Here is a 27,429-nt window from a genome sequence, read left to right on the forward strand (position 1 = left end):
TCCCTTAATGGCTTCTTTGACTTTCATTGGCACAATTTTGGTCCTCATGTTGATAAACTGCAATAAAAGTTTATGGAGGGCACTGTAAGAGTCAGGAAGTCATGATACAGTTCTATAAGAATTGGTCAGACTTCATTTGGAATATTACGTGTATTTCTGGTCGGCCATGAAAGATGCGATGGCATTGGAGAGAATGAAGGCAATGTTTATCAGAATGTGCAGAGCAAGTGTTTAACACTTTTCAATGAAGATAAATGAGCCATGCAGGGTGCCTGCAGTTCACTGCTAGTGGAGGCAGATATGATTATCGCGTTTAAGAGACTTTTAGATCGGCACGTGGATGTGCAGGGAATGGATGAACATGGTTTAAAGCGGAGGCAGATGAGATCAGTTTATCTTGGCATAATGATCAGCACTGACTTTGTGGGCTGTGGCCCTCTTCCTGTGCTCCATTGTTCTATGTTCTAAGTATATTATGGGAAAAATAATAGATTAGTGGCACAGGGTAATCTGCTTGGAGCCGGAGTGTCTAGGTGAGGTACTAAATGAATACTTTTCAACCAAATATACAGACATTTAATTGGAGGATTCAGTGAAGGGACGTTCCAGTACAAGTCTCCATAAATAAAGACGAGGTTGTCAAAGCCAGCAGACCTGTCATTGTGTCAATAGCTCACAATTCCCTATCTATAATTTCAGAGGCATTTTTCTCTTGAAATATAGACACTATGAAAACATCATTTTTACCCCATTATCAGAACATTTTTGATTATGAACATTTTTCCTGAGGATTTCATTGCTGTGTCGAGGGCAATAACTTCAGATTGAATTTTGTTTTTTTCTGACACCCCCCCCCCCCCCCCCCCCCCTTTAACAAGCCATTCGTCTGTTTTAGTATCTCCTTCCATGCCATTTTTTGTCCATGGTAATGTGAAACCTTGAGGTGCTTTGCCGTGTTACAGTTATGATAAATATACAGACTGTGGTGTAATAATACGTATACAAACAGAGGCCTGCGCTATTCCACGCTCTCTGCATGGTGCATAGTGTTCCCTAGTATTGTGTGATTTTGGTAGAATATTATCTAAAAAATAAAAATGTTGTAAATTGTGTAATTGATCAGGACAGTGCAGACCTTCTCCTCCTGCTGCGTATGCTGTCGTTGGGACAAGGGGCCTGGGATATGATCGACAGTCAGGTGTTCAAGGAACCAAAAATGGTAAGTTAGAAAATATAATCTATTATGTAATGATATTTATTGCCAAGATTCACATTCTGATAGGTTACTGAAATTATTTGTGAGGAGTTAACGATCTAAAATATTAAATCCCATTTCTTCTGCTGTTTACTTCTATCAAACTGTACGGACTGCTTTGGATTTTCTTGAATACTTAACATCTGCCTATAATATTTTAATGTTGAGGTCCTGAATAGTCACTAAAGTACCCTTTGGGCATGCCACATTATAGAATAAATTGGATAAACATGTTTTTTCCTTGATTGTATTTGTCCATTAAAGCAAAGATTAAAATAAGAAGAGATTTGCACATTCATTTGTTTTATAAAGTAATTTTATATATTTATTTTGTAAACTAAATGCGAGTTATTAGTTGAAATCATAGCTATAGGTCCTGGTAAAATCTTAGACTCTCTCAATTAGATTGTTTAATAGACTGAAGCTGTATTGAAACAGTTTTTTAATTTGTAGGTTTAAAACATAGATCATGTCAACTACATTTGAGGCACAAAGAAAGGCTTGGTACAGGACCTATGCTGGTATCTTCAACAATGTGTATACAGTAAACCCTCGTTTCCATTATAGCCAATTGTCCACTATACCCAAGTAAGGGTTTGTTCCCCATTGACATCAGTGCCCGGACCCCGGGTCAGAATCCTGATCCCCGTCAGGGAGAGCCCTGTGGGACCTCCCTCACCCCTAGGAGGCCACCCGGCACCACCTTGTCCAGCGCAACCTGGGAATGGCCATAACTGCTGCCCCTCCTGCCCATTCGCACGTTCAGATATTGAGTGCAAAATGGAAGGTCTGGGGCATTAACGTGGTGAGGAAACCCTAAACAATATTCCCACGACCAACTGCACGCCCGGAGTTCTGGATTGAAGGACCTTAAACGTTAACTCAGTTTCTCCTTCCAAAAACACTAACCTACCGAACCTACTGTGTGTTCAGTGTTCTTTTTAACAGCTAAAATTTTATTTTTGTTACTGCAAGCTAAAATGGCTAAAGGTAGTATGTTACGTTGTGTAATCGAGCAAAGTGTCGATGGAAGCACTTATGCACTTAAGTGATGGAATACCCTATCTATTCACTTTCTATGCCGTGTCAATTTAAACAGCCTCTGCAGTACAACTAGCACCTGTGTTCTTAAAGAGACATCTTTAATATCTGCAATAACCAAAATCTGTTATAAAAGAGGTCTGTAATAATAGACAATAGGTGCAGGAGTAGACCATTTGACCCTTCGAGCCAGCACCACCATTCAATATGATCATGGTTGATCATCCCCAATCAGTAATCCATTCCTGCCTTCTCCCCATATCCCCTAACTCCGCTATTTTAATGAGGGTTTACTGTACAATATTCACCGCCTGTAATATTTTATAATGGTTTCCAACCAGAAATTCTACCTGTGGTCCTTATGCAGGAGATAGAACTCATCACCAAATTCTTACCAAACCTAATGGCCTTTGTGGTAGATGATCACAGTTTCAACGTGGACCAAAAACTGCCAACAGAGGAGAAAGCTGCAAACCTGTACCCCACAAGTCTTCCAGAACCCTTTATCAAGTAGGTCTTTTCATCAAAAATACATGCATTATTTTTGTGATAACATTGGAAGCATTGCACAATATTTTCACACATATAAATTAAGAGCAGCACAAACAGGTGTGATTGTAACTGTGACAACATCTCTACTCAAGGTAACTTTTTACCCTGTTTATCAGGAATATTACCAGTTCCCATAAAAATATTCAAAGACTCTTCTCCCTCAAAGGTCATGGAAACAAGTTCCAGAAGCTCATTAACCCGAGAGAAAAAAAAATCCAGTGTTCTCTGCCTTAACTGAGGATCATTTGTTTTTAAAAGTCAGCCGTAGATTCTGCTACAAGAGGAAACTTTATTTCCACATCCACCCAGTCAAGATCCGTAGGTATCTTGTATTCACTGTATTGCAATCAGATTGCTTGTCATTCTTCCAAATTCCATACAAGCGTAGCTGGCCAACCTGTCCTCGTAGGCCATGAAAGCGGCCCTTTGGCCCAACTTGTCCATGCCGACCAAGATGCCCCATCTACACTAGCCTAATGTTTGGTCTGTAACGCTCTAAACCTTTCGTATCGATGTACCTGTCCAAAGACTTTTAAATATTGTTATAGTACCTGCCTGAATTACAGGGCTGCCAACTCTCACGCTTTGAGCGTGAACCTCACGCCCTCACGCAAATTCTCACGCCCTCACGCTGATCAGAAATTTCTCACGCTCAGTGGTGAGAAATTTTGTGATAAATGAAAATTTCAAAACTCGGATAAACTGCAAGGTCCGCGGGTGTTGGAGAGCCGGGGCTGCGGGAGGGATGGGAGCAGAACCAGCAGCGGGAACAGATGCGGGGAACCGGGACTTGCGAGTGTTTGCGGCGCTGTCGAGTGTTTGCGGGGCTGACGCTGCAGCTCTGGCCATGGAGCACTCCGGACAGTGCAAGTCCCGGGCCGCGGAGCTGTCGGAAGCGTTGTGCCGCTGCCGCGAGAGTCTCCGTGCCAAAGGGACAGACTTTCAAAGGGAGGTGGAGAGAGAGAGAGGGGAAGGAGACAGGGAGACAGTGGGGTGAGAGAAGCGGGTGAGAGGGGAGAGACAGAGGGGGCGTGAATGGAGAGAGAGAGAGAGGGAGAGGTAGGGGAGAGAGAGGTGGGAGAGGGGGGGAGGGAGAGGGGAGAGAGAGGGGAGGGGAGGAGAGGAGGGAGAGAATGGGAGAGAGGGGTGGTAAAAGAGGGGAAAGAGAGATGGGGGGGCAAAGAGAAAGAGGTGATAGGGACAGAGGAGAAAGAGAGAGGGGACAGAGCCAGGGGGAGAGTGAGGTTGGAGGGAGAAATGGGGGTGGGGGAGAGAGATGAGAGAGGGGGGAGAGGGAGAGAGGAGAGAGAGAAGGAGAGAAGGGAAGGGAGAGTGTAGAGAGGGAGGAGAAAGAGAGGGGAGAGAGAGGGGGGGAGAAGGGGGGAGAGGGTGGGAGAGGAGGGGAGAGAGGGGGGGAGAGAGAGTTAGGGGAAAGACAGATGGGAGAGAAGGAAGAGAGGAGGGGGAGAGAGAAGTGGGAGGGAAGGGGAGAGAGGGAGAGTGAGAGGCAGAGGAGAGAGAGGGGGGAGGGGGGGGGGGGGGGCGGGAGGAGGGGGAGAGAGGAGAGAGGGGGGGGATGAGAGTGAGGTGGGAGGGAGAGGGGGATAGAGAGGCAGGGCTGCCAACTCCCATGCATTGAGCGTGAGAATCACGCATTTCACCAAATTCTCACGCTGATCACAAATTTCTCTCACTCTGTTATGAGAAATTCTGTGATCAACGAAAATTTCAAACCTCATATCAACTGCATGGGCCGCGGGTGTTGGAAGCGGAAGCAGAGGCGGGGACAGATGCGGACGGGGAGCGGGGCTGGCGAGTGTTTGCCGGGCTGGCGAGTCGCTCATTGCAGCTCCGGCCATGGAGCAGCCTCAGTGCAAGAGTCCCGGGCCGTCGGAGGCGTCGAAGCGTTGCGCTGCTGCCGTGAGAGTCTCTGTGCCGAATTCGCCCAGGTGATCGGCATGGATCAGGCTGCGGCTCGGTGCATCCTGGAGGACAACCAGTGGCTGCTGGAAGTAAGTACCAAGCACTGGGTAGATACGGTGGAAGATAGTGGACTTCAAATGGGGGTGGTTGGTGAAAGCATCCTGCTTACCTGCTAGATTTTCACTTACTGTAACTGCAGGAAAAATGGTCCCGATGTTGGGGGCGCTCAGAACCATGGGTCACAGTTTAAGAATAAAGGGGGGACCAGTTAGGACTGAGATGAGAACTAACTTTCTTCACGCAGAGAGTTGTGAATCACAGAAGGCAGTGCAGGCCAATTCACTGGATGTTTTCAAGAGAGAGTTGCATTTAGTTCTTGGGGCTAACGACATCAAGGGATATGGGGAAAAAACAGGAAAGTGGTACTGATTTTAGATGAATAGCCATGATATTGAATGGCAATGCTGGCTCGAAGGGCCGATGGCCTATTCCTGCACCTATTTTCTATGTTTCTATGCTTGAGTAGATGGCAATAAAACTCGATCATTTGATTTTGAAGCATTCATGCATGGTGGAGGTATAATGTAGTCATAGAGTGATACAGTGTGAAAACAGGCCCTTCGGTGCAACTTGCCCACACCCGCTAACATGTCTCAGCTACGCCACCTGCTTTTGGTCTATACCTCCAAAACTGTCCTATCCATGTATCAGTCTAACTTTTTCTTAAATGTTGGGATGGTCCCTGCCTCAACTACCTCCTCTGGCAGCTTGTTCCATACACCCATCACCCTTTGTGTGGATAAAGTTACCCCTTAAAAAGTTACCTCTTAAAAATACTTCATACAAAAAACATTGAAATCATACTTCTACAGTGCACTAAAACATGATTTTAATACATCAAATTTCAAAAAGGTACTACCCTGGGAGGGGGAACACCATTCATCCACACCCTCTCCCCACTCGGTTGCTCCACTCCCTCACCGGGTACCCCCAAGGCCAGTGATCAGTGATCGCACAGCCTCCCCCCTTTCAAAAATGCTCCAATCCAATTTAAAGCATATATATTGCATTCAAGTGTAAGTTAAAAGACTCGCTACAGTATGCACCATATTGCACAATTTCAAGCTGAAAAATGCAAATGTTCCGTACCAATGGGAGGGGGACACCCTCCTTCTCCCCCCCCCCCCCCCCCCCCCCCCCCCCCCCCCCCCCCAGTCCCCCCCCCCCCCCCCCCCCCCCCCCCCCCCCCCCCCCCCCCCCCCCCCCCCCAGTCGCTATACTCCCTCGGGCTTGGTCTCTCGCAATTTCTCACTCCCAAGTCTCACCCAATGTTGGCAGCCCTGCAATTACCTCCTCTGGCAGCTCGTTCCACACTACCCTTTGTGTGTAAAAGTTGCACCTTGGTTCCCTATTAAGTCACATTTATTTATATAGCACATTTAAAAATCAACTCTCGTTGACCAAAGTGTTTACATTTGTTATACGAATAGTATAAACAAACAAACTACATATATATATACATATAGCCCTCGCTCAGTGGACGTCAGGAAAGGCTTGGGAGTATAGATAAGATTTTCGTCTTGACTTAAAGGAGTCGATGGAGGGGGCAGTTCTGAGGGGAAGGGGGATGCTGTTCCACAGTCTAGGAGCTGCAACCGTTCTTTTCCCTCTCACCCGAAACCCATGTCCTCTGGTTCTTGATTCTCTTACCCTGGGTAAAAGACTGTATTTACCCTATCTATTTCCCCTCTGGACCTTGGCACACCTCTATAAGATCACATCTCATCCTACTGTGCTTCAAGGAATAAAGTCTTAGGAAAATTCCACATGTTTATTTGGTAAATGTTCTTGAAAATGCTTCTACTGCATTTAGTATCCTTGCTTAAACAGGGAGATCAATGCTGTATATGATATTCCAGGTGTAGGTTCACCATAACGGTACAACACGCTGGTGTTCCCCACCCCAGGAATAAACAGTAGCATTGTTAACTTTGCTAATTACCTGCTTTACTGCGCCCTTGCCATTTGCCTATCCTGCACTAAGAAACCTGGACAAAATGCTTTTGTATTTCTGAGCTCTATATTGAGATAAAGTGGGGGGTTTTGTGTTTCTCTTCCAATTCCACTTTTTCCCCATTATACCCCATTTGCCACATATTTACCACTCACTAGGCATTTGTATGCCTATATAGTCTTCTCTTCACATTTATCCTTACTATCAATCTTGTGTCATCAGCAAACGTGGCCATCAGAGTTTTCACCCACGTTACTTACAAGGGTTGTAGAAAGTAAAGTCCCAAAGCTGATCCCGATATTGCGTGGCATTAAAATACGGTGGTGCAGTGGTAGAGTGGCCTTACAGCGCCAGAGACCCGGGTTCAATCCCGACTACGGGTGCTGTCTGTACGGAGTTTGTACCTTCTCCCCGTGACAGCGTGGGCTTTTCCCTGGTGCTCCGGTTTCCGCCCACACTCTAAAGACGTACAGGTTTGTAGGTTAATTAACTGTGGTTAAAATTGTAAAGTATCCCTAGTGTGTAGTGTGTGCTAATGTAACGGGGATCACTGGTCGACGTGAACTCGAAGGGCCAGTTTCCGTGCTGTATTTATAAATTAAAACTAAATTAAAATGGCCATGCACTTTGAACAGCAAAATACAGAGCACCTGGATCTTTGATAGTTTAAGAAACTAAATTGGTAAAAAGAAACTAGCAGAAATCCCACAATAGTAAAGGAGGAGAGAATCTTTTAATATAAATTTTGGAGAACAACAAATTTTAGATTTATAACACTAAAACTTGCTTTATCTCAAAGAAAGGTTATGTTTTTCCATTCACCGTTTTCCTAAATTTTCAAAACATTTAACAACCCTAAATTGGTTTAATCTCCTCTGTATCCTGAATAAAATCTAGGTACCCAGGTGGTGGAGGGAGTATATGCCAGTGTTGTAACTATACTGGAACAGTGTGGCTGGAGTAGTGGCTGGTTCAAGAGTGCAAATCTTCATTTCTTCACTTGCTCTATATCCAGTGCTCCAAGCTGCTCCATGGGATCACACAGAGTGTACTGAATTGGCAGAGATGAGATTTTGTGATGGTCAGCTCTCTATAAATGTTATAAATCTAAAATTTGTTGTTCTCCAAAATTTATGTTAAAAGATTCTCTCCTCCTTTACTATTGTGGGATTTCTGCTAGTTTCTTTTTACCAATTTAGTTTCTTAAACTATCAAAGATCCAGGTGCTCTGTATTTTGCTGTTCAAAGTGCATGGCCATTTTAATTTAGTTTTAATTTAGAAATACAGCACGGAAGCCGAGATGGATTATCTACTCAGCACTTCAGACTGAAGCTACTTGAGCTTTGTCATGGACTCAATGCTGGACCCTGCCATTGTTAAAAACTGGGATGGATTTGGAAGCCCATTCAATAGCCCACACAATTTACAACCAGATGTGACACAGGGCCGAACAGTGGTTCAACGGTAGAGTTGCTGCCTCACAGTGGTAGCCACCCAGGTTCGATCCAGAATATGGTGCTGTCTGTACGGAGTTTGTATGACTTGCGTGGGTTTTCTCTGGGGGATCCAGTTTCCTCCCACACTGCAAAGAAGTACAGGTTTGCAGGCTAATTGGTTTGGTACAAATGTACATTGTCCCTAGTTTGTAGGATAGTGTTAGTGTGCGGGGATTGCTGGTCGGTGCGGACTCTGGGCCGAAGGACATGTTTCTGCGCTGTATCTCTAAACTAAGACTGCAGAGTTGGGGTTTGATTATTGCTTGCCATTGTCATAAATGAAAGATATGCAAAAAGTAACGATGATCAAGGAAAGGTGGAGCCCACAATGGATATTATTGGCTGTGGGCTAGGTGATTATACAGACAGTGAAACTCAACAGGACAACAATGAAACTAGTACGACTAGGGTGAGGGAGGAACGGAGACAGAGTGAATGCAAGGGTTACTTGAAATTAGAGAAATCAATATACCGCTGGGTTGTAAGCTGCTCAAGTGAAATAAGAGGTGCTGTTTCTCCAATCTCTTCCAACTCTAACAGTGGAGGAGGCCTAGGACAGAAAGGTCAGTGTGGGAACAGGAAGGGGAATAAAAGTGTTTGGCAACCGGGAGATCAGGTAGACCAAGGCAGACTAAGCGAAGGTGTTCAACAAAACCATCGGCCAGTCTCTGAAACATTGGTCTCGCCGATATATTGGAGTCCACACCTGGAACAGCAGATACATAGTCTATTGTGTTCATACTGCAAAAATGTGAGTACTGGCTTTGCTGCTATTGGAACCAGTGTGTGGTTGCAGTTAACAATAAATATATTGTGAGCACAAATATTTAAAACAAATTTGAAAGAATTTCAAATGAAGGTGACAACAGTGAGACATTTTAAATAAAATTAATGTTGCAACAATCTAATAAAAATAGCTGGATATCAAACGTAGATTACATGTTTCTTCCATTCTTAGGTTCATTCAGGAGAATCGTGTAGCTTGTGAAATCGCATTGTACTATGTCCTGCACATCACGAAGCAGAGGAATAAGAATGCCATTCTACGATTACTGCCTTCCTTGGGTGAGTATCTGCGTAAACAACAGGACAATTATTTCAGGGGAATTTTTGCTAAAATATTTTACCACTTCTGCTTTATCTCTTCATTTTATTGCCATGGTTCTGAGCAATCCTGAGTTTGTGTGTTATAGAGTTAAAGGATGGACCCAGCCCCTCGGCCCACCTTATCAATGCCGACCAAGTTGACGTTCTGCGCTCGTCTCGTGTGCCTGCCTATGGCCCGTATCCCAATAAACCTTTCCTAACTATATAGCAGAGACATTTGGACAGATATGTTTCAGAGAAGCCTAAATGTACCATAGCCTAGTAGCTACGCTACTGGATTAGCAGCCAGGGTACTGGACCATGGATGCAAGAACGTGTGTTCTGATTCACCTTTTGACCAACTGGATTTCCACCCGATGCTCTGTTTTTCTCCCACATAGGATAGTTGGACATGGATTGCCAGTGTGAATTACTCCCATCATGGTAGAAACTGGGGGGAGGGAGATGATGGAATGTGGACAAAACGAAATGAGATTCTTGTAATCACGAGGAACTGCAGATGCGATACCTTCATTACTGGGAACTGGTCCTGTTCAGAGAGTTGTTGTTCGTTGGTTTTGCGTGGGACCCATGATAGCTTGTCAACTATGTGCATGTCCTTGCCTTTTTTATAGACAGTGTTGAAATCAAACCGCTGCAGTTGTATCATCATTCGTTATAGGCGGGCAGGAGCAGCGTGGATGGGTTTATTCAAGATAGTGATCTTGATGTAGGAAATAACCGATCTACATTCACTATGTCCTTCCCATTGATGAAATTCACAGAAAGACTTGAATTTGTTTTATATAACTGAGGCAATATTTCTAATCAGTGTTTTGTATCTTTAGATTCTCTTTCGTGATATTGAAAATCCTGTTTTAAAAATCATTGAATCTGGGCGTTTAAATGTGCTTTTTATTTCATTGCAGTGGAAACGTACAACAGCATGGCATTTAGCGATATTTTCTTGCACCTCTTCACAAGTCATCTAACACTGTTGACAGAGGAATTTGCTGCAGAAGACTTCTGCATTGCTCTTTTTGATGGTTTCATCCTTACAACATTCTCCAGGTAAAAATAAGTGAAAAATATGCGTCACGTTCTTTGAAAGAATATTTTGAAATTAGGACTGAACACTGAACAATTAGCTCACTTTATATTTTTGTAAAATTGAAACTGTTTAGGCATGTGTTCAATTTGAATATGTTCCCGAAGTTAATTCCAAAAGTAGAGTTAATTAGATGGTCTTGAAAACATTTCTGACTGAGGGAGAGAATATTGGGACAGAAAATTTTACTTCGGAGTCACGTGAGTGATTCCGTGAAGAACCCAGCAGGTACTGCGCATGCGGCATAATCGCACAGCTGTGCAACGCGGCCAGCGGGAGTCGGGCTAGCTCCCGCATCCAAGGAACGAGAGGTAAGTACTTACCTTAATCGGGCCTTGTGGTTTTTGCTCCAGGGGGAGCAAAGTAGAGAGGCATGGTGAGCGGCCCCCGTTTCGACTCCAGCGTGGAGCCGACAGTGGACGGGGAAAAAGCGCTACCCGGACCGCTAACGCTGCGGACCGCTGCAGGGAGCTGCGCTATACCGGTCCGCTGAACAGCTGTTTGGTAACAGCGGCGGACCGGCGGGAAGTTTAAAAACCCGACCGGCAGCCCTGCAGACTCCTGACTAGGAGAATCACCGCCCGGGAACCGCCACAACGCCGCCTGGAAAACGGCAGGCAGCCTCTACATGCAGGTAAGGGGAAATCTTACCAATTTACAGGTTCTACAGGAGCCATCTTCCTCCAAGCTGGAACAGGTTGGAGAAGGCAAAAATAAGTATGTCTGTCTCCCCAAGCCAGAGGAGGTCATGGAGTTCACCTCCAGGAGAAAAGGGGCACTGGCTGAATGCCAAGGGAGCTGACTCCTACCCCAGTGCTATTGCACTAGCCATCTCCCTTGTCGAGGGATTGATGCAACAGCGGAGTTTGAGCTATGCCTCCTCCAATTTAGCACACCCTTTTGCTCCCTCTTTTGAGGCTAGCTAAGGAGGCCAGGGCTGGGCTGGCTTAAACGCTGGGCAGGCGGACGAGAACAGCAGTATGCCAGGGGAGCAGGATCAGGAAGAGCTACTGGGTGTCGTGGGCCACTACATGGCTCCTCCACGCGACCATCTTCCCAACAAAAGTCCTGCAGGAGCAGGCCTTTCCAGAGGCAAATCCGCAGGCAGCTGGGTCAGCAGACTCGCAGACAAGCAGCGAATTCTACAGAAGGGTCAAGATGTTACCGCCTTTGCTCGCCTTTTCCACGGATTATACTCTCCCAGGATGAGACTATCCCATTGCACTACCAGGGTGCTGACGCCTAAGATGTTCCCAAATTTGGGATACTCGACTGAACAATGGTGCATATAGACCTGCCCGCAACCCCAAATATATGGGGCTATGCAAACCGCTGCTGCGCGGGAAGAGAGGCAGATAAACCTGTGCGCCTCATGAAGGCAGGCCATGGAACGAGCAGGACATCGCATCGAACACCCAGCAGCTGGCAGCACCCCTTGGCATCCACCAGTGAATCAAACAAGGACTGGTGAAAGCCTGGCGACCGCTTCACCTTACCCCCAAAGTTCTTTTTAGTCGGGGCCCAGAGCGGAGCCGTGTGAAGATTCGCCGCCCCACCGACAGCACCAGCATACCAGCAAACTACGCCTTCATGAAAAAACAACAAACATGGAGGTAGGTAGTCTGGTTCCTCCTCCCGTTTACACTAAACAAGGGTGTTCTACTAACTGCGTGGGGGGGGCATTTACACTTGTGGATGAAGCATGGGATGCTGTCACAAATAACTAAAATGTACTCAACAGTCTTAGAGGATAAAAACGAATTCAAATTGGGCATATTACCGCCAGTTCAGAAATGCGCCCAAAGGGCATTTTCTCCCTCTAAGAAAAGAGAAGTGAGAAGGTCAAGCTGAACTAGAAAGGCTCATTACTGAACGGATCATGGGAGTAAACATGAGCCATTGGAATTTGTATCGAATATATTCACCAAAACTACAAAAGATGGTGAATGTAGCATCATCATTGATCTAATATCACTAAATAAATCTGTTGAGTATATACACTTAAGATGGAGATGGGTTCTTGTCACTGCCAGACATCTGATCTCCCTAGGATACCTATGGGGAGCATTGATATCGAAGATGCTAACTATCTTATACCCATACACTAGGATCATTATAGATACCTAAAAAATTTTACCTGGATAATGGATATCCCGGTTAGGGCAACCATGGGAGCATATAGCATTCCCTATGGTCTAACCTCAGCCCTAAACTATTATAAATGGCCATGAAAATATTAAGAAAACAAGCATAATCATGGCATATATTGGATGATATCCTCATATTAGGGGAAACAAAGGAATTAGCTGTGGCAGCAGTTCTAGCTACGAAATAGCTCCCTAAAGCTGAGGTTTATCCCACGCCCAGATAACCAGAATTGAAGCGTTAACTACCAAGGATTATCTGGGCTTCAATAATAATTCCGTCCATATGACTGTTACTTTGCCAAGGTACTTGGGTCACTATAATCAAATCATGGATGTACCCACTGAAGCTATATCACAATTAAGGTGGTGGGCAGACATATATTTGGCATAGTTTTCAGCCCTATTATCATCACCAATCCCAACCTGGTTATTAAAAGTCGATGCCAGTACTTTAGGCTGGGGAGCAACTAAACTCCATATCCAGCACAGGTAACAGATGGACCAATTCACAAACATCGTTACTACACATACCGGGCATCAACTACTTGGGATTGGTGATCGCCTATTGGGCTAAAAAGCATATGCATTTCAAATGCAGCACGTACATATGTGGTTACGGATTGATAATACTATGGTGGTGGCTTATATCAACCATATGGGGAGCATAATAATCATTATTGTGCAACAAATTGGTCAAACACATCTGGCAATGGTGTGTCAAAAGACATTTTAACTATCAGCTGCCTATGTCCTAGGAAGCTAGAACACAGTGGGAGACACCATGTCACGGGGTAAAATCTATGATTACATTGAATAGATGTCAAACCCAAAATATCTGCTAAATTTATTAAGCAGTTTGAAAGCCAGATATCAATTTGGTTGCACAAGACGGAATCACCAGTAACCCATGTATGTGACTTAGGAACCAGATTAGAGGCAGCAGCGATAGATGCCTATACGCTGGAAGGGGGAATTTCTGCTTTGCCTTCCTCCCTTCTGCCTCATCAGACGGGCACTTCGCAATACAGAGGGATCTGTCTCCGAGATATTGAACGTGCCCGACCGGCCTACACAGCCATGGTTCCCAGTTCATCACGACACGGTGGGCGAGTCACCTATGGATTTCCCTAGTGGACCATGGTTGCTGACTCAACCCAGTATCAGGCACAAGCCACCCATGCCAGGGAAACATCAAACTCCTGGGTGCAGGGTTTGAATAGACCTTACCAGGGACTGGGATTATCCAAAGGAACCATTACCACCATGTCGGCATCCCTGCGAACAGTCACTAAAAGCTAACATGGGTAAAATACTGCCACGACGCAGGGACAACGAACTATTCAACCACTGACGTATTGGAGTTCCTGGAACATCTACACCATGACTAAAAGGTGAGTTACAGTGCCGTAAATACAGCATGGAGCGCCTTATCTGCTTATCTAAAACAGCATGTCAGCAGAGCATGGGATCCCATCCACTGAAGGTATGAAGGGCAACTATAATATAAGCCCCAAACACCCAGGTATATACCCATGTATGGGATATTGGTGTGACATTGACATGTCTCAGAGATGGCACCAGCCAGATCCCTCAGCTTGCTTAATCTATGTTTTTAAAAAAACGCTCATGCTTATGGCTCTCGTACACGCTCACAGAGTCCGGTCACTCCATAAACCAGACTGGATAACATGGTGATTACCCCAGACGCATCACGTTCATATTTAGGTCTGGTAAAATCTAACTCGCAGGTATATGGGACTAGGCGAGATTATGAGTTCGGCACGAACTAGTAGGGTCGAGATCGCCTGTGTTTTCCGTGCTGTAGTCGTTATATGGCTATATGGACCAGGAACGCCCAATTCACTGGTGGGATTCCGGGCCTACCCACCAGAGTCCAGGTTGAGTGTGGTGACCCATCTACTACTATATATAGACACAACCCACAATCTTAGAGGGAGAGGAAAGCCTATGGGTCAACCACAGTAACCCAAGACGGGGTACGAGCCAAACCACTCCAAGGTGGCTCAAACAGGTACCGAAAGCTGCCGGAATAGATAATAATACATTTAATCCCATTCCACTAGGGCAGCATTGGTATCAGCGGCTGAACGAATGGACATCCCGGTTGACCACATTTTCAATACAGCAGAATGGTCAAGGGAACGGCGTTCAGAACATTTTGTTTTTATTATAAACCGTTGATAAACCTGATTTAATTGCAGGAGAATATTACAAACTGCAATATTAATTTAAGCTCAGAGGAGCTCTTTTATGTTGTTACTGTTAACAAATACCTTTCTGTTTCTTTTGAAAGCAGATCAACTGGTTGATTACGATAACACTTCCTCCCTCATAAACTTCGGCAGTGAGTGAAATAAAAACTGTTACACGGTTTGAAATCACAGACCTTTGAAGTCTTCACGGAATCACTCACGTGACTCCGAAGTAAAATAGTTAGATTAAACGAGTACTTACCAGTATGAAGTTTGATCTGTATTTTATGAGGAGTTACGGTGAGGGATTAAGTGCCCGCCGCTCCCACCCTCATTATATAGATCAAGCTAATAAACTGATGTCTCGTGATCTTTACTATCTTACTTCAAATATTGTGTCTATTCTGTGATTCCACACCGCTGCTTCGAAGTATGCCGCATGCGCAGTACCTGCTGGGTTCTTCACTTAATCCCTCACCGTAACTCCTCATAAAATACAGATCAAACTTCATACTGGTAAGTACTCGTTTAATCTAACTATCAATGTTTATCCAAGTCTCACTTTTAACTTGTATCTAATTACACGTTGGAATAGTTATTATAATGGGTAATACTATAACTATTGGAATAGTTAAGTTGAGTTCTCTAAAGTATAAAATATCCTGGGAATTTAGGACAGTCGTTTCACTGTGTTGTAAATTTCTAATTCTTGCTAGTCGGATTTATTCTTGGAGTCAACGGCCATTTGCGAAGCTTCCATCTTCTAGCATCAGATATTTTCTATGAGATGTTTTGAGTTCAGCCAGTGATTACTGTTTAATCTCCAATTTAACATAACCCGATAAATCAAGGACCAGGATGTCTGTTTCTGGAGAAAATGTTGATTTTTAACCAGTCAACAAATAAAATATGACAAAAGTATCAAACAAAATAACTGTTAAAGCAATGGGATACTTGTACGAGTAGCAGGGGTTTTTAACTTTCTGAATAATGAATGGAATTGCCTTAGTACAAGGTGGGTAAGAAATTAAAAAAATGCAATTAAGAATATTTTCTGAAGCAGAATGTAGTGGGAATGTTGTCGTTCTTGGGAAGAGGCTGTACTTGACCCATTCTTCGACAAGAGGATGGGCAAGTGATCGCCAAATCTGTGGAGGAACCATTTTGTGACAATGGGCATAATTTGGTAAGCTTCACGGTGGCCATGGACAAATGCATGGTAATACATTTTGGAAGGTCAAATGTAAGAAGAAAGTACACGGTAAATGGCAGCAGCCTTGAGAGCATTGATGTACAGAGTGATCTTGGGATTCATGTCCATGGCTCCATGAAAGTGGCAGCACAAGTAGACAGGTGGTTGAAGAAGGTGTATAGCATGCCACACTAGAGGAAGGATGTGATACCATTGGAGAAGATGTTCAGAGGAATTTTACCTGGATGGCGGAACTGTCATATGCTGAGAGAATGGAGCAGCTGGGCTTGTACACTCTGGAGTTTAGAAGGATGAGAGGGGATCTTATTGAAAACATATAAGATTGTTAAAGGTTTGGACACGCTAGAGGCAGGAAACATATTCCCGATGTTGGGAGAGTCCAGAACCAGGGGCCACAGTTTGAGAATAAGGGGTAAGCCATTTAGAACGGAGACGAGGAAACACTTTTTCTCAAGAGTTGTAAGTCTGTGGAATTCTCTGCCTCAGAGGGTGGTGGAGGCAGGTTCTCTGGATACTTTCAAGAGAGGGCTAGATAGGGCTCTTAACAATAGTGGAGTCGGGGGATATGGGGAGAAGGTAGGAACGGGGTACTGATTGGGGATGATCAGCCATGATCACATTGAATGGCGGTGCTGGCTCGAAGGGCCGAATGGTTTACTCCTGCATCTATTGTCTATTACCAGGAAGTTTTCTAGATTGGAGAGTATTAGCTATATGGAGAGATTGAACAAACTTGGGATTGTTTTTTCAAGCACATTGGAAGCTGAGGGGCGATCTTATCTATCTATCTATCTATTCTATTCTATTCCATTCTTCTATTTTCTATCTATCTATCTATTATATAAAACTATGTGCCTGCCGTCCGGCTGCCGGCTGCCTTTCTTCCTTTTGATTCGTTTCCATCGTGTGATGTCACATTGCCCAATGTTCACATATGTCCAATCGGAATGGATCATTTACATATGCCTTTGCAGGAGCCCCAGCCCATGGTGAACGTTCCATTGTGTGATGTTACAATGCCCAATGCTCAAAGACATTCTTGCCATAGAGGGAGTACAGAGAAGGTTCACCAGACTGATTCCCGAGATGTCAGGACTTTCATATGAAGAAAGACTGGATAGACTCGGCTTGTACTCGCTAGATTTTAGAAGATTGAGGGGGGATCTTATAGAAACCGATGTTGGGGAAGTCCAGAACAAGGGGTCACAGTTTAAGGATAAGGGGGAAATCTTCTAGGACCGAGATGAGAAAACCATTTTACACACAGAGAGTGGTGAATCTCTGGAATTCACTGCCACAGAAGGTAGTTGAGGCCTGTTCATTGGCTATATTTAAGAGGGAGTTAGATGTGGCCCTTGTGGCTAAAGGGATCAGGGGGTATGGGGAGAAGGCAGGTACAGGTTACTGAGTTGGATGATCAGCCATGATCATATTGAATGGTTTTGCAGGCTCGAAGGGCCAAATGGCCTACTCCTGCACTTAATTTCTATGTTTCCCTCTCCTCATCCCTCTCCCACCCATCCCTCTCTCCCCACCCCCCTTCCCTCCCTACCCCACCCTCTCTCCCCCCGCCCCCCCTCCCCCTACCCCTCTGTCCCTCTTTCCACCACTCCCCCGTCCCTCTTCCCACCACCACTACCGCTACCCCCTCTACACTCCACCTCTCCTCCCCCACCCTCTTCCACTTCTCTCCTCCCCCCCCTCCCTCTCCTCACCCCTCTTCCTCTCCCATCCCACTCTCCCCCCACCCCCTCATCTCTCCCCCCCGCCCCTATCCCTCTGTCCCTCTTCCATCACTCCCCCTACCCCTCTCCTCCGCCCCTCCCCACTCTTCACTTCCAAAAATCTCCCCTTCCCCTCCACTCTCCCTCCCCACTCTTTCCCCTCTCTCCCCCCATCCTCTCTCTCCTCCCTCCCACCCTCCTCCCCCTCCCTCCCCATCCCCCCCCCTCCTCCCCCCCTCCCTCCCCATCCCCGCTCCCCCACATCTTTTACCCCCTAAACCCCCCGCTCTCCTTTCCCTCCCAAATCTGTCCCGTTTCCTCCTCCTCCTCTTCCCTCCCTCCCCTCTTCTCCCCCCCCCCCCCCCCCCCTGTCTGTTTTTGGGGTGGTTAATGTGAGTGTGATGCCGCCGCCCCCCCCCCCCCCCCGCCACCGCCATTGGGGAAACAGGCCCAACGGGTCTGCACTTGGTCTAGTATAGTGTGTGTGGGTGTATGTCATTTTGCCTTTGATTCTTTACTCCGCGATAACCATACGCAAAAACGCCGAGATTTTTACCATTTCGCTAGCGATTTTACTTCTCATTTCTCATACTTTCTCATTTTTCTGTACACATTTTTAATAAAATCCTTTCCTCCCCCCCACTCACTCATTTTTTCGCCTCACGCTGGCCACCTTCCTAACGCGTACCCCGCATTACGATAACGGCTACTGCCGCCCGGCTCTCCTCCACTTCTCTCCCCCCTCGGCATGGCTCTGTCACGATGGTGGAAGCCACAGATCGGCTGGTCCCCACGCTGCTTTTCTCCGTCCTCGCTGGCAGCCTGCAGGCGCACTCGGGATCACGCACGCCCGCCCACTCCACCCTCCTCGTACACGGGGTCTGAAGCGCCGAGGATGCGAGGCCATGGAGCTGAGGCTCACTCTGAGGCCAACGGCTGCTGGGCGGCACTACCCCTCTCCTCCCTCCCTTCTAAATATACTATCAATGCGGGTGGTTAGTGTGTGTGTGAGAGGTGGTTAGTGTGTGTGTGTGTGTGACGCCTCAGGCCGCCCCCTCCCCTTGCAACCGCGTGTTGCGGGAACAGACCCAACGGGTCTGCACTTGGTCTAGTAAAGTATATAAAATTATGAGCTGCATAGATAGACGCTCAGTGTTTATTCCCAGAGTGGAAATGTCAAATACTGGAACACATAATTGAGAGTGGGAAGTTGACAGCAGCTTGACAAGGCAGATTTTATACAAAGAATGTGGTAGGTGTCTGAAGGCCACTGTCAGGGCTGCTGTTAGAAGTAGATATAATAGCAACATTTAAGAGGAATTTAGACAGACACGTGAACTGCAATGAATAGAGGAATATGGACCATGAGCAGGCAGGTGGGATATGGTAGATTGGTTTTGTGGTAGCACAAATATGCTGGGATGAAGTGTCTCTTCCTGGGCTGTTCCATGTTCTATGGAAACAGACAACATTGGTCCTCGAGTTAAGATCCTGAACCATAGTCCTAGAATCATGCAGTGCCGTATGCCTATCTGTGACGCACTTTCAAGGAACTATGTACCAGCACTCTTAAATCCCTCTGCTCTACAATACTGCAGAGCCCTGCCATTCATACTGTAGGTCCTGCATTGGTTTAATTCAACACCTCACAAAACCAACACCTCACACTTATCTACATTAACGGCCTTAACCATTCCTTGGCCCAATTGATCATTTTGGATGACCATCTTCACTATCTACAATACCAACCACTTTAGTGTCATCTCTTAACCTTCCTATCGTGCCTTGTGGATTTATATCCAAGTCATTGATATAAACCACAAACGGAAAAGGGCCCTGAGGCACACCATTAGTCACAGACCTACAGTCTGAAAAATAACCTTCCACCATCACCCTTTGCTTCCTTCCACAAAGCCAATTTTCTATCCAGTCGGCTAGCTCTCAGTGGGTACCATGTCATCTAATATAAGTGTTGAAACATACCTTTCCATGCATTTGGATGTTCATGCTCTTCAGGTCTAATTCAATCAGATGTGCCTGGAGTATGATGCATCCTTGGCCGAGTGTACACAAACTCCTCCATATATAGGTAGACAAACGTGCTGGAGAAACTCAGCGGGTGCAGCAGCGTCTATGGAGCCAAGGAAATAGGCAACGTTCCGAAACATTGCCTATTTCCTTGGCTCCATAGATGCTGCTGCACCCGCTGAGTTTCTCCAGTGGTTTTGTCTACTTTCGATTTTCAAGCATCCGCAGTTCCTTCTTAAACACTCCTCCATATATAACCGGTGGCCACAAATTGGGATCATTAGCTAGTTCACTAGCTAGTGTTTGTACACACACTAGCTGCTCGATAAAGTGCCTGTTCAAACAGGTTTGAGAGGATCTTCATATCCACCTCAACTGGTAATTTTACTGGAAGATATTGTTCTGCTGACAATGCTGGAAGATCCTGTAATTTTGCACACATCCCTCTATGACCAGAATGAGTGGAGATTCAAGTGGAAGCAGGTACATGATTCCTTGAAAGTGTGTCACAGGTAGACTTTCATTAAATTGCCCTTCATAAGTCAGGATATTGAGTATAGAATTTGGGATGTTATGTTACAGTGTGCAAGACATTGGTGAGGCTGCATTTGGAGTATTGTTTTGGTGAACTTGGTGAAGACATGCTGCCTGACATGCTGAGTTACTCCAGCACTTTGTGTCCTTTCCCACACTTCAGTTGGGCATGAGGTTCCATGATTTAGACCTAGTGATGTTGAAAGACATTTCTCTAGAAAACCATTCCTAACCGGGGGGGATAAGGCTTTTTCTAATTCACTGTAATGGTACCATACTGACTCTCATTCCATCACAGTAAAGAAAACGTCCACAGGCATGTCCTACGCCTGCTGCTGCATCTTCACCATAAGGTGGTTCCTTCAAAGATGATCTCTCTGCAGAAGGCACTGGAACCCACCAAACAGGTGAGGCCTTTACTTCAATAAGTGTAGCATAATGCAAGGAGTAATACCATGAAACAAGATAGGATTAGTTTCATGAGTCATTCCATTTCCCACTAAAGACTGGTAATACCAGAGCAATCAGCTTAAAGCCTGATTACTGTCTTGTCTGCACTTGGTTCATTCAGCACTAAATGATAGTCACATGATAGCAATACCTTTTCTTCAAGACTAACGACAGACAAAGAAAGATGATGCGGACATTTATATACAATTTCACCGAAGTGATTGAAAGTTTTGAAAGAGAATGCAAGTATAAATTAGGGCAAGTAATGCTCTTAACTTGGAATCATCAACTTGATGGTGGAGGTGGGATCATTTAGTTGGGGGGAATGAGTTTCAAAAGGGAAGTGATTGACCTTGTTACAATAAAGTGAATGTTTCCCCTGTCACTTTCCTTCCAGAGCACTGACGCAGTGAAGGAATTGCATAATCAACTTACTGAAAAGATTGAGTGTCTTAAGCAGAGTCCTACGCAAATGGCGGAGACTCCACCACTGGAACTACCATTACGGACAGTGTCTGCACCGGCTGCTGCCGTCTGATGGACCCAGATCACCATTATGATTGAAGTATTACTGTGCTTTAGAGATTAATATCTACTCGTTGTTTTAAGAAGAATCGTGAGGCACAGAAATTGCACACTGTTCAATTAGCTCATTCTTTGTAGATTCATAAATATTAGTGTTAAATAGTACGTGAATAATTAACATGTGTTACGTCTATTTGTCATAAATTGTTCCATTGGACTCAGAATTACCTGTTTGATGCAGCTGTGCCTTTCATAATCTGGAGCAAAAGAGAATAATTTTGCAGTAATATGTTCATATCTTCGTCAATGACAGTTTATCGGACGGTAGCTATGTCACTGAAGGTTATTATTATTGAAATATTGGTGACACATTTTTGAATGCTTTATTATTTATGCTGACACTTCCTTTCACATTTTTTTTGGTTTATATAATCTTAATTTATCCATCGTGAGCAGACCAGAAAAGTAGCTGGTTACAAAGGAAGAAACAAAATATTTTTGTGAACCAAACTTCAGATTTACACGTTTTTTTAAATGTAATTTTATCACATGGCCATTGTAATTTTGTTTTAAAACTCCCTGAGCGGTATCACTGTCATGATTACAGCAGTAAAGTGAGAAATATTGTGGAATCTACTGCATTACCGAAACATAATGATTTCAAAGTAAAAGATTACTTTGCAGATAATTGTAAATTGGTGTTTCAACACAGTCAACTGAAAATGTGCTCCAGATAATTCATTTCTTATTCAACAAAGCAACATAAAGGTAGGTGCTAAGAACTTTGAAATATGTTTATAAAAAAATAAAGTGGAAAAAAATTTGAACATATGTCACATGTATGTTGCTTGCTGACTTGCCACCGGGTGGCGCCATCATAGTGGTAGCCTCTCCTTTATGTTATTTTTAGTGTGTCTAAAAGTATATTCTAAATGTTTCTTAGTCTTTTTTTATGTAAAATTGATAAAGGGGTGCCGGTAGATGTAGTGTATCTAGACTTACAGAAAGCCTTTGATAAAGTCCCGCACGGGAGACTGGTGACTAAAATTAGAGCAAATGGTAGGGTGTTGACATGGATAGAAAATTGTTTGGCAGACCGGAAGCAAAGAGTAGGAGTGAATGGGTCGTTTTCAGAATGGCAGGCAGTGGCGAGTGGAGTGCCGCAAGGCTCGGTGTTGTGGCCGCAACTGTTTACCATATATATTAATGATTTGGAAGAGGGAATTAGGAGCAACACTGGCAAGTTTGTGGGTGACACAAAGCTGGGTGGCAGTGTGAACTGTGAAGAGGATGTTAGGAGGTTGCAGGGTGACCTGGACAGGTTGAGTGAGTGGGCAGATGTGTGACAGATGCAGTATAATATAGATAATGTGAAGTTATCCACTTTGGCAGCAAAAACAAGGGGGCAGATTATCATCTCAATGGGGTTAGGTTAGGTAAGGGGGAGGTGCAGCGAGACCTGGGCGTCCTTGTACACCGGTCACTGAAAGTTACCGTGCAGGTACAGCAGGCACTGAAGAAAGCGAATGGAATGTTGGCCTTCATAACAGGAGGATTTCAGTATCGGAGTAAAGAGGTTCTTCTGGTTGTATAGGGCTCTAGTGAGACCACATCTGGAGTATTGTGTACAGTTTTGGTCTCCTAATTTGCGGAAGGACATCCTTGTGATTGAGGCAGTGCAGCGTAGGTTCACGAGATTGATTGCTGGGATGGCGGGACTGTCATATGAGGAAAGATTGAAAAGACCAGGCTTGTATTCACTGGAGTTTAGAAGGATAAGGGGGATCTTATAGAAATATATACAATTATAGAAGGACTGGACAAGCTAGATGCAGGAAAAATGTTCCCAATGTTGGGCAGGTCCAGAACCAGGGGCCACAGAATAAAGGGGAGGTCATTTAAGACTGAGGCGAGAAAAAACTTTTTCGCCCAGAGAGTTGTGAATTTATGGAATTCCCTGCCACAGAGGGCAGTGGAGGCCAAATCATTGGATGGATTTAGAGATAGTTAGATAGAGATCTTTGCGACCGGTACAAAAAGGATGGGTTACACTTGAACCCGAAGGGGACCAATATCCTGGCGGGCAGATTTGCAAAGGCTACTGGGGAGACTTTAAACTAGAATGGTTGGGGGGAGGGACTCAAAATAGAGAAAGCTATTAGACAATGTGTGAGGCAGGAGGCAGAGAAGGAAAGCACTCAGACCCAACATGTAGGGGGGGGGGGGGGGGAACTAGCCTGAAGGCTTTGTGTCTCAATGCAAGGAGCATTCGTAATAAGGTGGATGAGTTGAACGTGCAGATAGCTATTAATGATTATGATATGGTTGGGATCATGGAGACATGGCTCCAGGGTGACCAAGGCTGGGAGCTGAACATCCAGGGATATTCAATATTCAGGAGGGATAGACAGAAAGGAAAAGGAGGTGGGGTAGCGTTGCTGGTTAGAGAGGAGATTAACGCAATGGAAAGGAAGGACATTAGCTTGGAGGATGTGGAATCGGTATGGGTAGAGCTACGAAACACTAAGGGGCAGAAAACTCTGGTGGGTGTTGTGTACATTGCCATTGCCCTTGAGGCCACCTAACAGTAGTAGTGAAGTTGGGGATGGCATCAAACAGGAAATTAGAAATGCGTACAACAAAGGTAAAACAGTTATAATGGGTGACTTCAATCTACATATAGATTGGGTGAATCAAATTGGCAGGGGTGCTGAGGAAGAGGATTTCTTGGAATGTATGCGGGATAGTTTTCTAAACCAACATGTAGAGGAACCAAACAGGTGAATTGATCATGGGGAACAAGGATATGGCGGACCAATTGAATAACTACTTTGGTTCCGTCTTCACTTAGGAAGACATAAATAATCTGCCAGAAATAGCAGGGGACTGGGGGTCAAAGAAGATGGAGGAACTGAGTGAAATCCAGGTTAGCCAGGAAGTGGTGTTGGTAAATTGAATGGATTAAAGGCCGATAAATCCCCAGGGCCAGATAGGCTGCACCCCAGAGTACTTAAGGAAGCAGCCCCAGAAATAGTGGATGCATTTGTGATAATTTTTCAAAACTCTTTAGATTCTGGAGTAGTTCCTGAGGATTGGAGGGTAGCTAACGTAACCCCACTTTTTAAGAAGGGAGGGAGAGAGAAAACGGGGAATTACAGACCTGTTAGTCTAACATCGGTCGTGGGGAAACTGCTACAGTCAGTTATTAAAGATGGGATAGCAGCACATTTGGAAAGTGGTGAAATCATTGGACAAAGTCAGCATGGATTTACAAAAGGTAAATCGTGTCTGACGAATCTTATAGAGTTTTTCGAGGATGTAACTAGTAGAGTGAATAGGGGAGAACCAGTGTATGTGTTGTATATGGACTTTCAGAAGGCTTTCGACAAGGTCCCACAAAAGAGATTAGTATACAAACTTAAAGCACACGGTATTGGGGGTTCAGTATTGATGTGGATAGAGAACTGGCTGGTGTTTCTAGAGACTATTATCTAAATGGTGGCCGATTAGGAAAAGGGGTGATGCAGCGAGACCTGGGTGTCATGGTACACCACTCATTGAAAGTAGGCATGCAGGCGCAGCAGGCAGTGAAGAAAGCAAATGGTATGTTAGCTTTCATAGCAAAAGGATTTGAGTATAGGAGCAGGGAGGTTCTACTGCAGTTGTACAGGGTCTTGGCGAGACCACACCTGGAGTATTGCGTACAGTTTTGGTCTCCAAATCTGAGGAAGGACATTATTGCCATAGAGGGAGTGCAGAGAAGGCTCACCAGACTGATTCCTTGGATGTAAGGACTTTCATATGAAGAAAGACTGGATAGACTCGGCTTATACTCGCTAGAATTTAGGAGATTGAGGGGGGATCTTATAGAAACTTACAAAATTCTTAAGAGGTTGGACAGGCTAGATGCAGGAAGATTGTTCCCAATGTTGGGGAAGTCCAGGACAAGGGGTCACAGCTTAAGGATAAGGGGGAAATCCTTTAAGACCGAGATGAGAAAAACATTTTTCACACAGAGAGTGGTGAATCTTTGGAACTCTCTGCCGCAGAGGGTAGTTGAGGCCAGTTCATTGGCTATATTTAAGAGGGAGTTAGATGTGGCCCTTGTGGCTAAAGGGATTAGGGGGTATGGAGAGAAGGCAGGTACAGGATACTGAGTTGGATGATCAGCCATAATCGTATTGAATGGCCTACTCCTGCACCTATTTTCTATGTATCTATGTAGATCTAGGGGCTAGTGGAGTCAAGGGAGATGGGGAGAAGGCAGGCACGGGTTATTGATAGGGGACGATCGGCCATGATCACAAGGAATGGTGGTGCTGGCTCGAAGGGCCAAATGGCCTCCTGCACCTATTTTCTATGTGGGGGTGGTGGTGGGGGAATCGGGGGAAACCGTTTCCCAGTCACTTACCTGGACAGAGATGGGTCTTTTCTCCAAGTCACATCTTCGTCCCCCGTCCCCCCCCCCCCCCCCCCCCCCCCCCCCCCCCCCCCCTTGCGGCCTACCGACTGGATTGGCGCGGCCTTTCCTACCGGAGACCGGCCTAGAGCTTCAGCTGCGGGCGCAGTGCTGAATTGCCATTGCGGAGCGGTGTTGGAGCTCCGGAGTGTTGGGCCTGCCGACTTTAAAGCTGTGGTTTGCGGAGCTTCTAGCCGTGGGCGGCGCTGACTTTAACATCGCGGAAGCCTAGGATCTTTTGCCTGGGGTCGCCAATGTTGGAGCTCCGTCCAGCTCGGCCTGTGGAATCGGAATCCATGGTCTCCGGTGAGAAGCGGCCGATTTGGAAACTCCAAGCCGCTGAGTGTGTTCTTCCTTTCCGACGCTGGAGTTTCGATCATCCTGGCGAGGGAGTCTGTACATCGGGCCGTCCATAGCGGTGACTGCGGAGGGTTCTAGGCCCCGACCACGGGTGACAAAGAGGAAGATAACTGAACTTCCCTCACAGTGGGAAACGTTGATTCTGCTGTGGAGGGTGTTCATGTTAAACTCTATCATGTATTGTGTTCTTTTTATTCGTATGGCTGTCTGGTAACTCAAATCCCACTGTACCGATTGGTCCATGTGGCAATAAATGTAACTTGTGGCACCACCACTAAGTGGTGATTCAGTGGGCAAGGCTGAGCCCAATCAGAGGTTTGCTGCTGTTGCATCCTGGCAGGGTATTGTGGACAGGTGTGCACTTGAGAATGTAGAACAACATAGATACAAAGCACTGGATGAAAAACAACAGACAGGCAGCATCTCTGGTGAAAATGGATGGGTGATGTTTTGGGTTGGCACCTTCCTCAGATCCCAGCATCTGCAATTATTTGTTTCTACAGAACAATAAGGCACAGGAACAAGCCCTCTGACCCACAATGTGACAAACATAATGGCAAGTTAACCTACTCCCTCTCTCTGTCCCTGATCTATGTCCCTCCACTAAACTCCACTACCCACTACCACCGCTGGCAGTGCATTCCAGTCACCCACAACCCTAAATAAAACTTGCCTCGCACAACCCTTTAAAGTTTCCCCCTCTCACCTTTGCTCTCTAGTCTTTGACATTTCACGGTCAAGGTTCAAAAGTCAGTTTATTGTCACGTGTACCAATTAAGGTGCCGTGAAATTCAAATTACCATACAGCCAAACTCAAAAAATCAACAAGACACACAACTATATAGAAATTAACATAAACATCCACCACAGTGGATTCCCCATGTTCCTCACTCTGATGGAAGGCAATAAGATCCAATCTTCTTCCTCTTTATTCCACCCTAGGCAATAGATTCTGTCTGTTGATTCCACCTATGCATCTTATAATTTTATATACTTCCATCAGATCTTGCCTCAACCTCCAACACTCCAGAGAAATCAATCCATGTTTGTCCAATTGCCCATTGCTCATACCCGAGTCTAACCCAAGCAGCTAAACCTCTTCTGCATTTTCTCAACATCCATACTGCAATGAGGGGACCAGAACTACACACTATACTTCAATTGTGGGCTAACCAAAAATGGTATGAAGTAAACTTTGTAAAGTGAATGTTTAGGAAACGATGCTGAACTTAAAGACTGCTGAGCGTGACCAAATTCTCGCACCGTTTTAATTGCTTTTATATTTAGGAGTATTATCCCA

At 45.2% G+C, this 27,429-nt stretch overlaps 1 protein-coding gene across 1 annotated transcript in view; it reads left to right on the forward strand.

The window, feature by feature from the left end:
• The window catches only part of nelfb (negative elongation factor complex member B), a 40,298-nt gene extending 18,163 nt beyond the window's left edge, over positions 1-22,135 (forward strand). Inside the window, exons 8-13 of the mRNA XM_055659755.1 lie at positions 1,124-1,219; positions 2,664-2,806; positions 9,241-9,347; positions 10,298-10,439; positions 20,634-20,742; positions 21,183-22,135. Of these exons, the coding sequence (XP_055515730.1) occupies positions 1,124-1,219; positions 2,664-2,806; positions 9,241-9,347; positions 10,298-10,439; positions 20,634-20,742; positions 21,183-21,323 (738 nt within the window). The 3' untranslated portion in view covers positions 21,324-22,135. The remainder of the gene's footprint in view (positions 1-1,123; positions 1,220-2,663; positions 2,807-9,240; positions 9,348-10,297; positions 10,440-20,633; positions 20,743-21,182) is intronic.
• The last annotated feature ends 5,294 nt before the right edge of the window (positions 22,136-27,429 follow it).

The sequence above is a fragment of the Leucoraja erinacea genome, chromosome 31, assembly GCF_028641065.1.
Source record: "Leucoraja erinacea ecotype New England chromosome 31, Leri_hhj_1, whole genome shotgun sequence".
Taxonomy (NCBI): Eukaryota; Metazoa; Chordata; class Chondrichthyes; order Rajiformes; family Rajidae; genus Leucoraja; species Leucoraja erinaceus.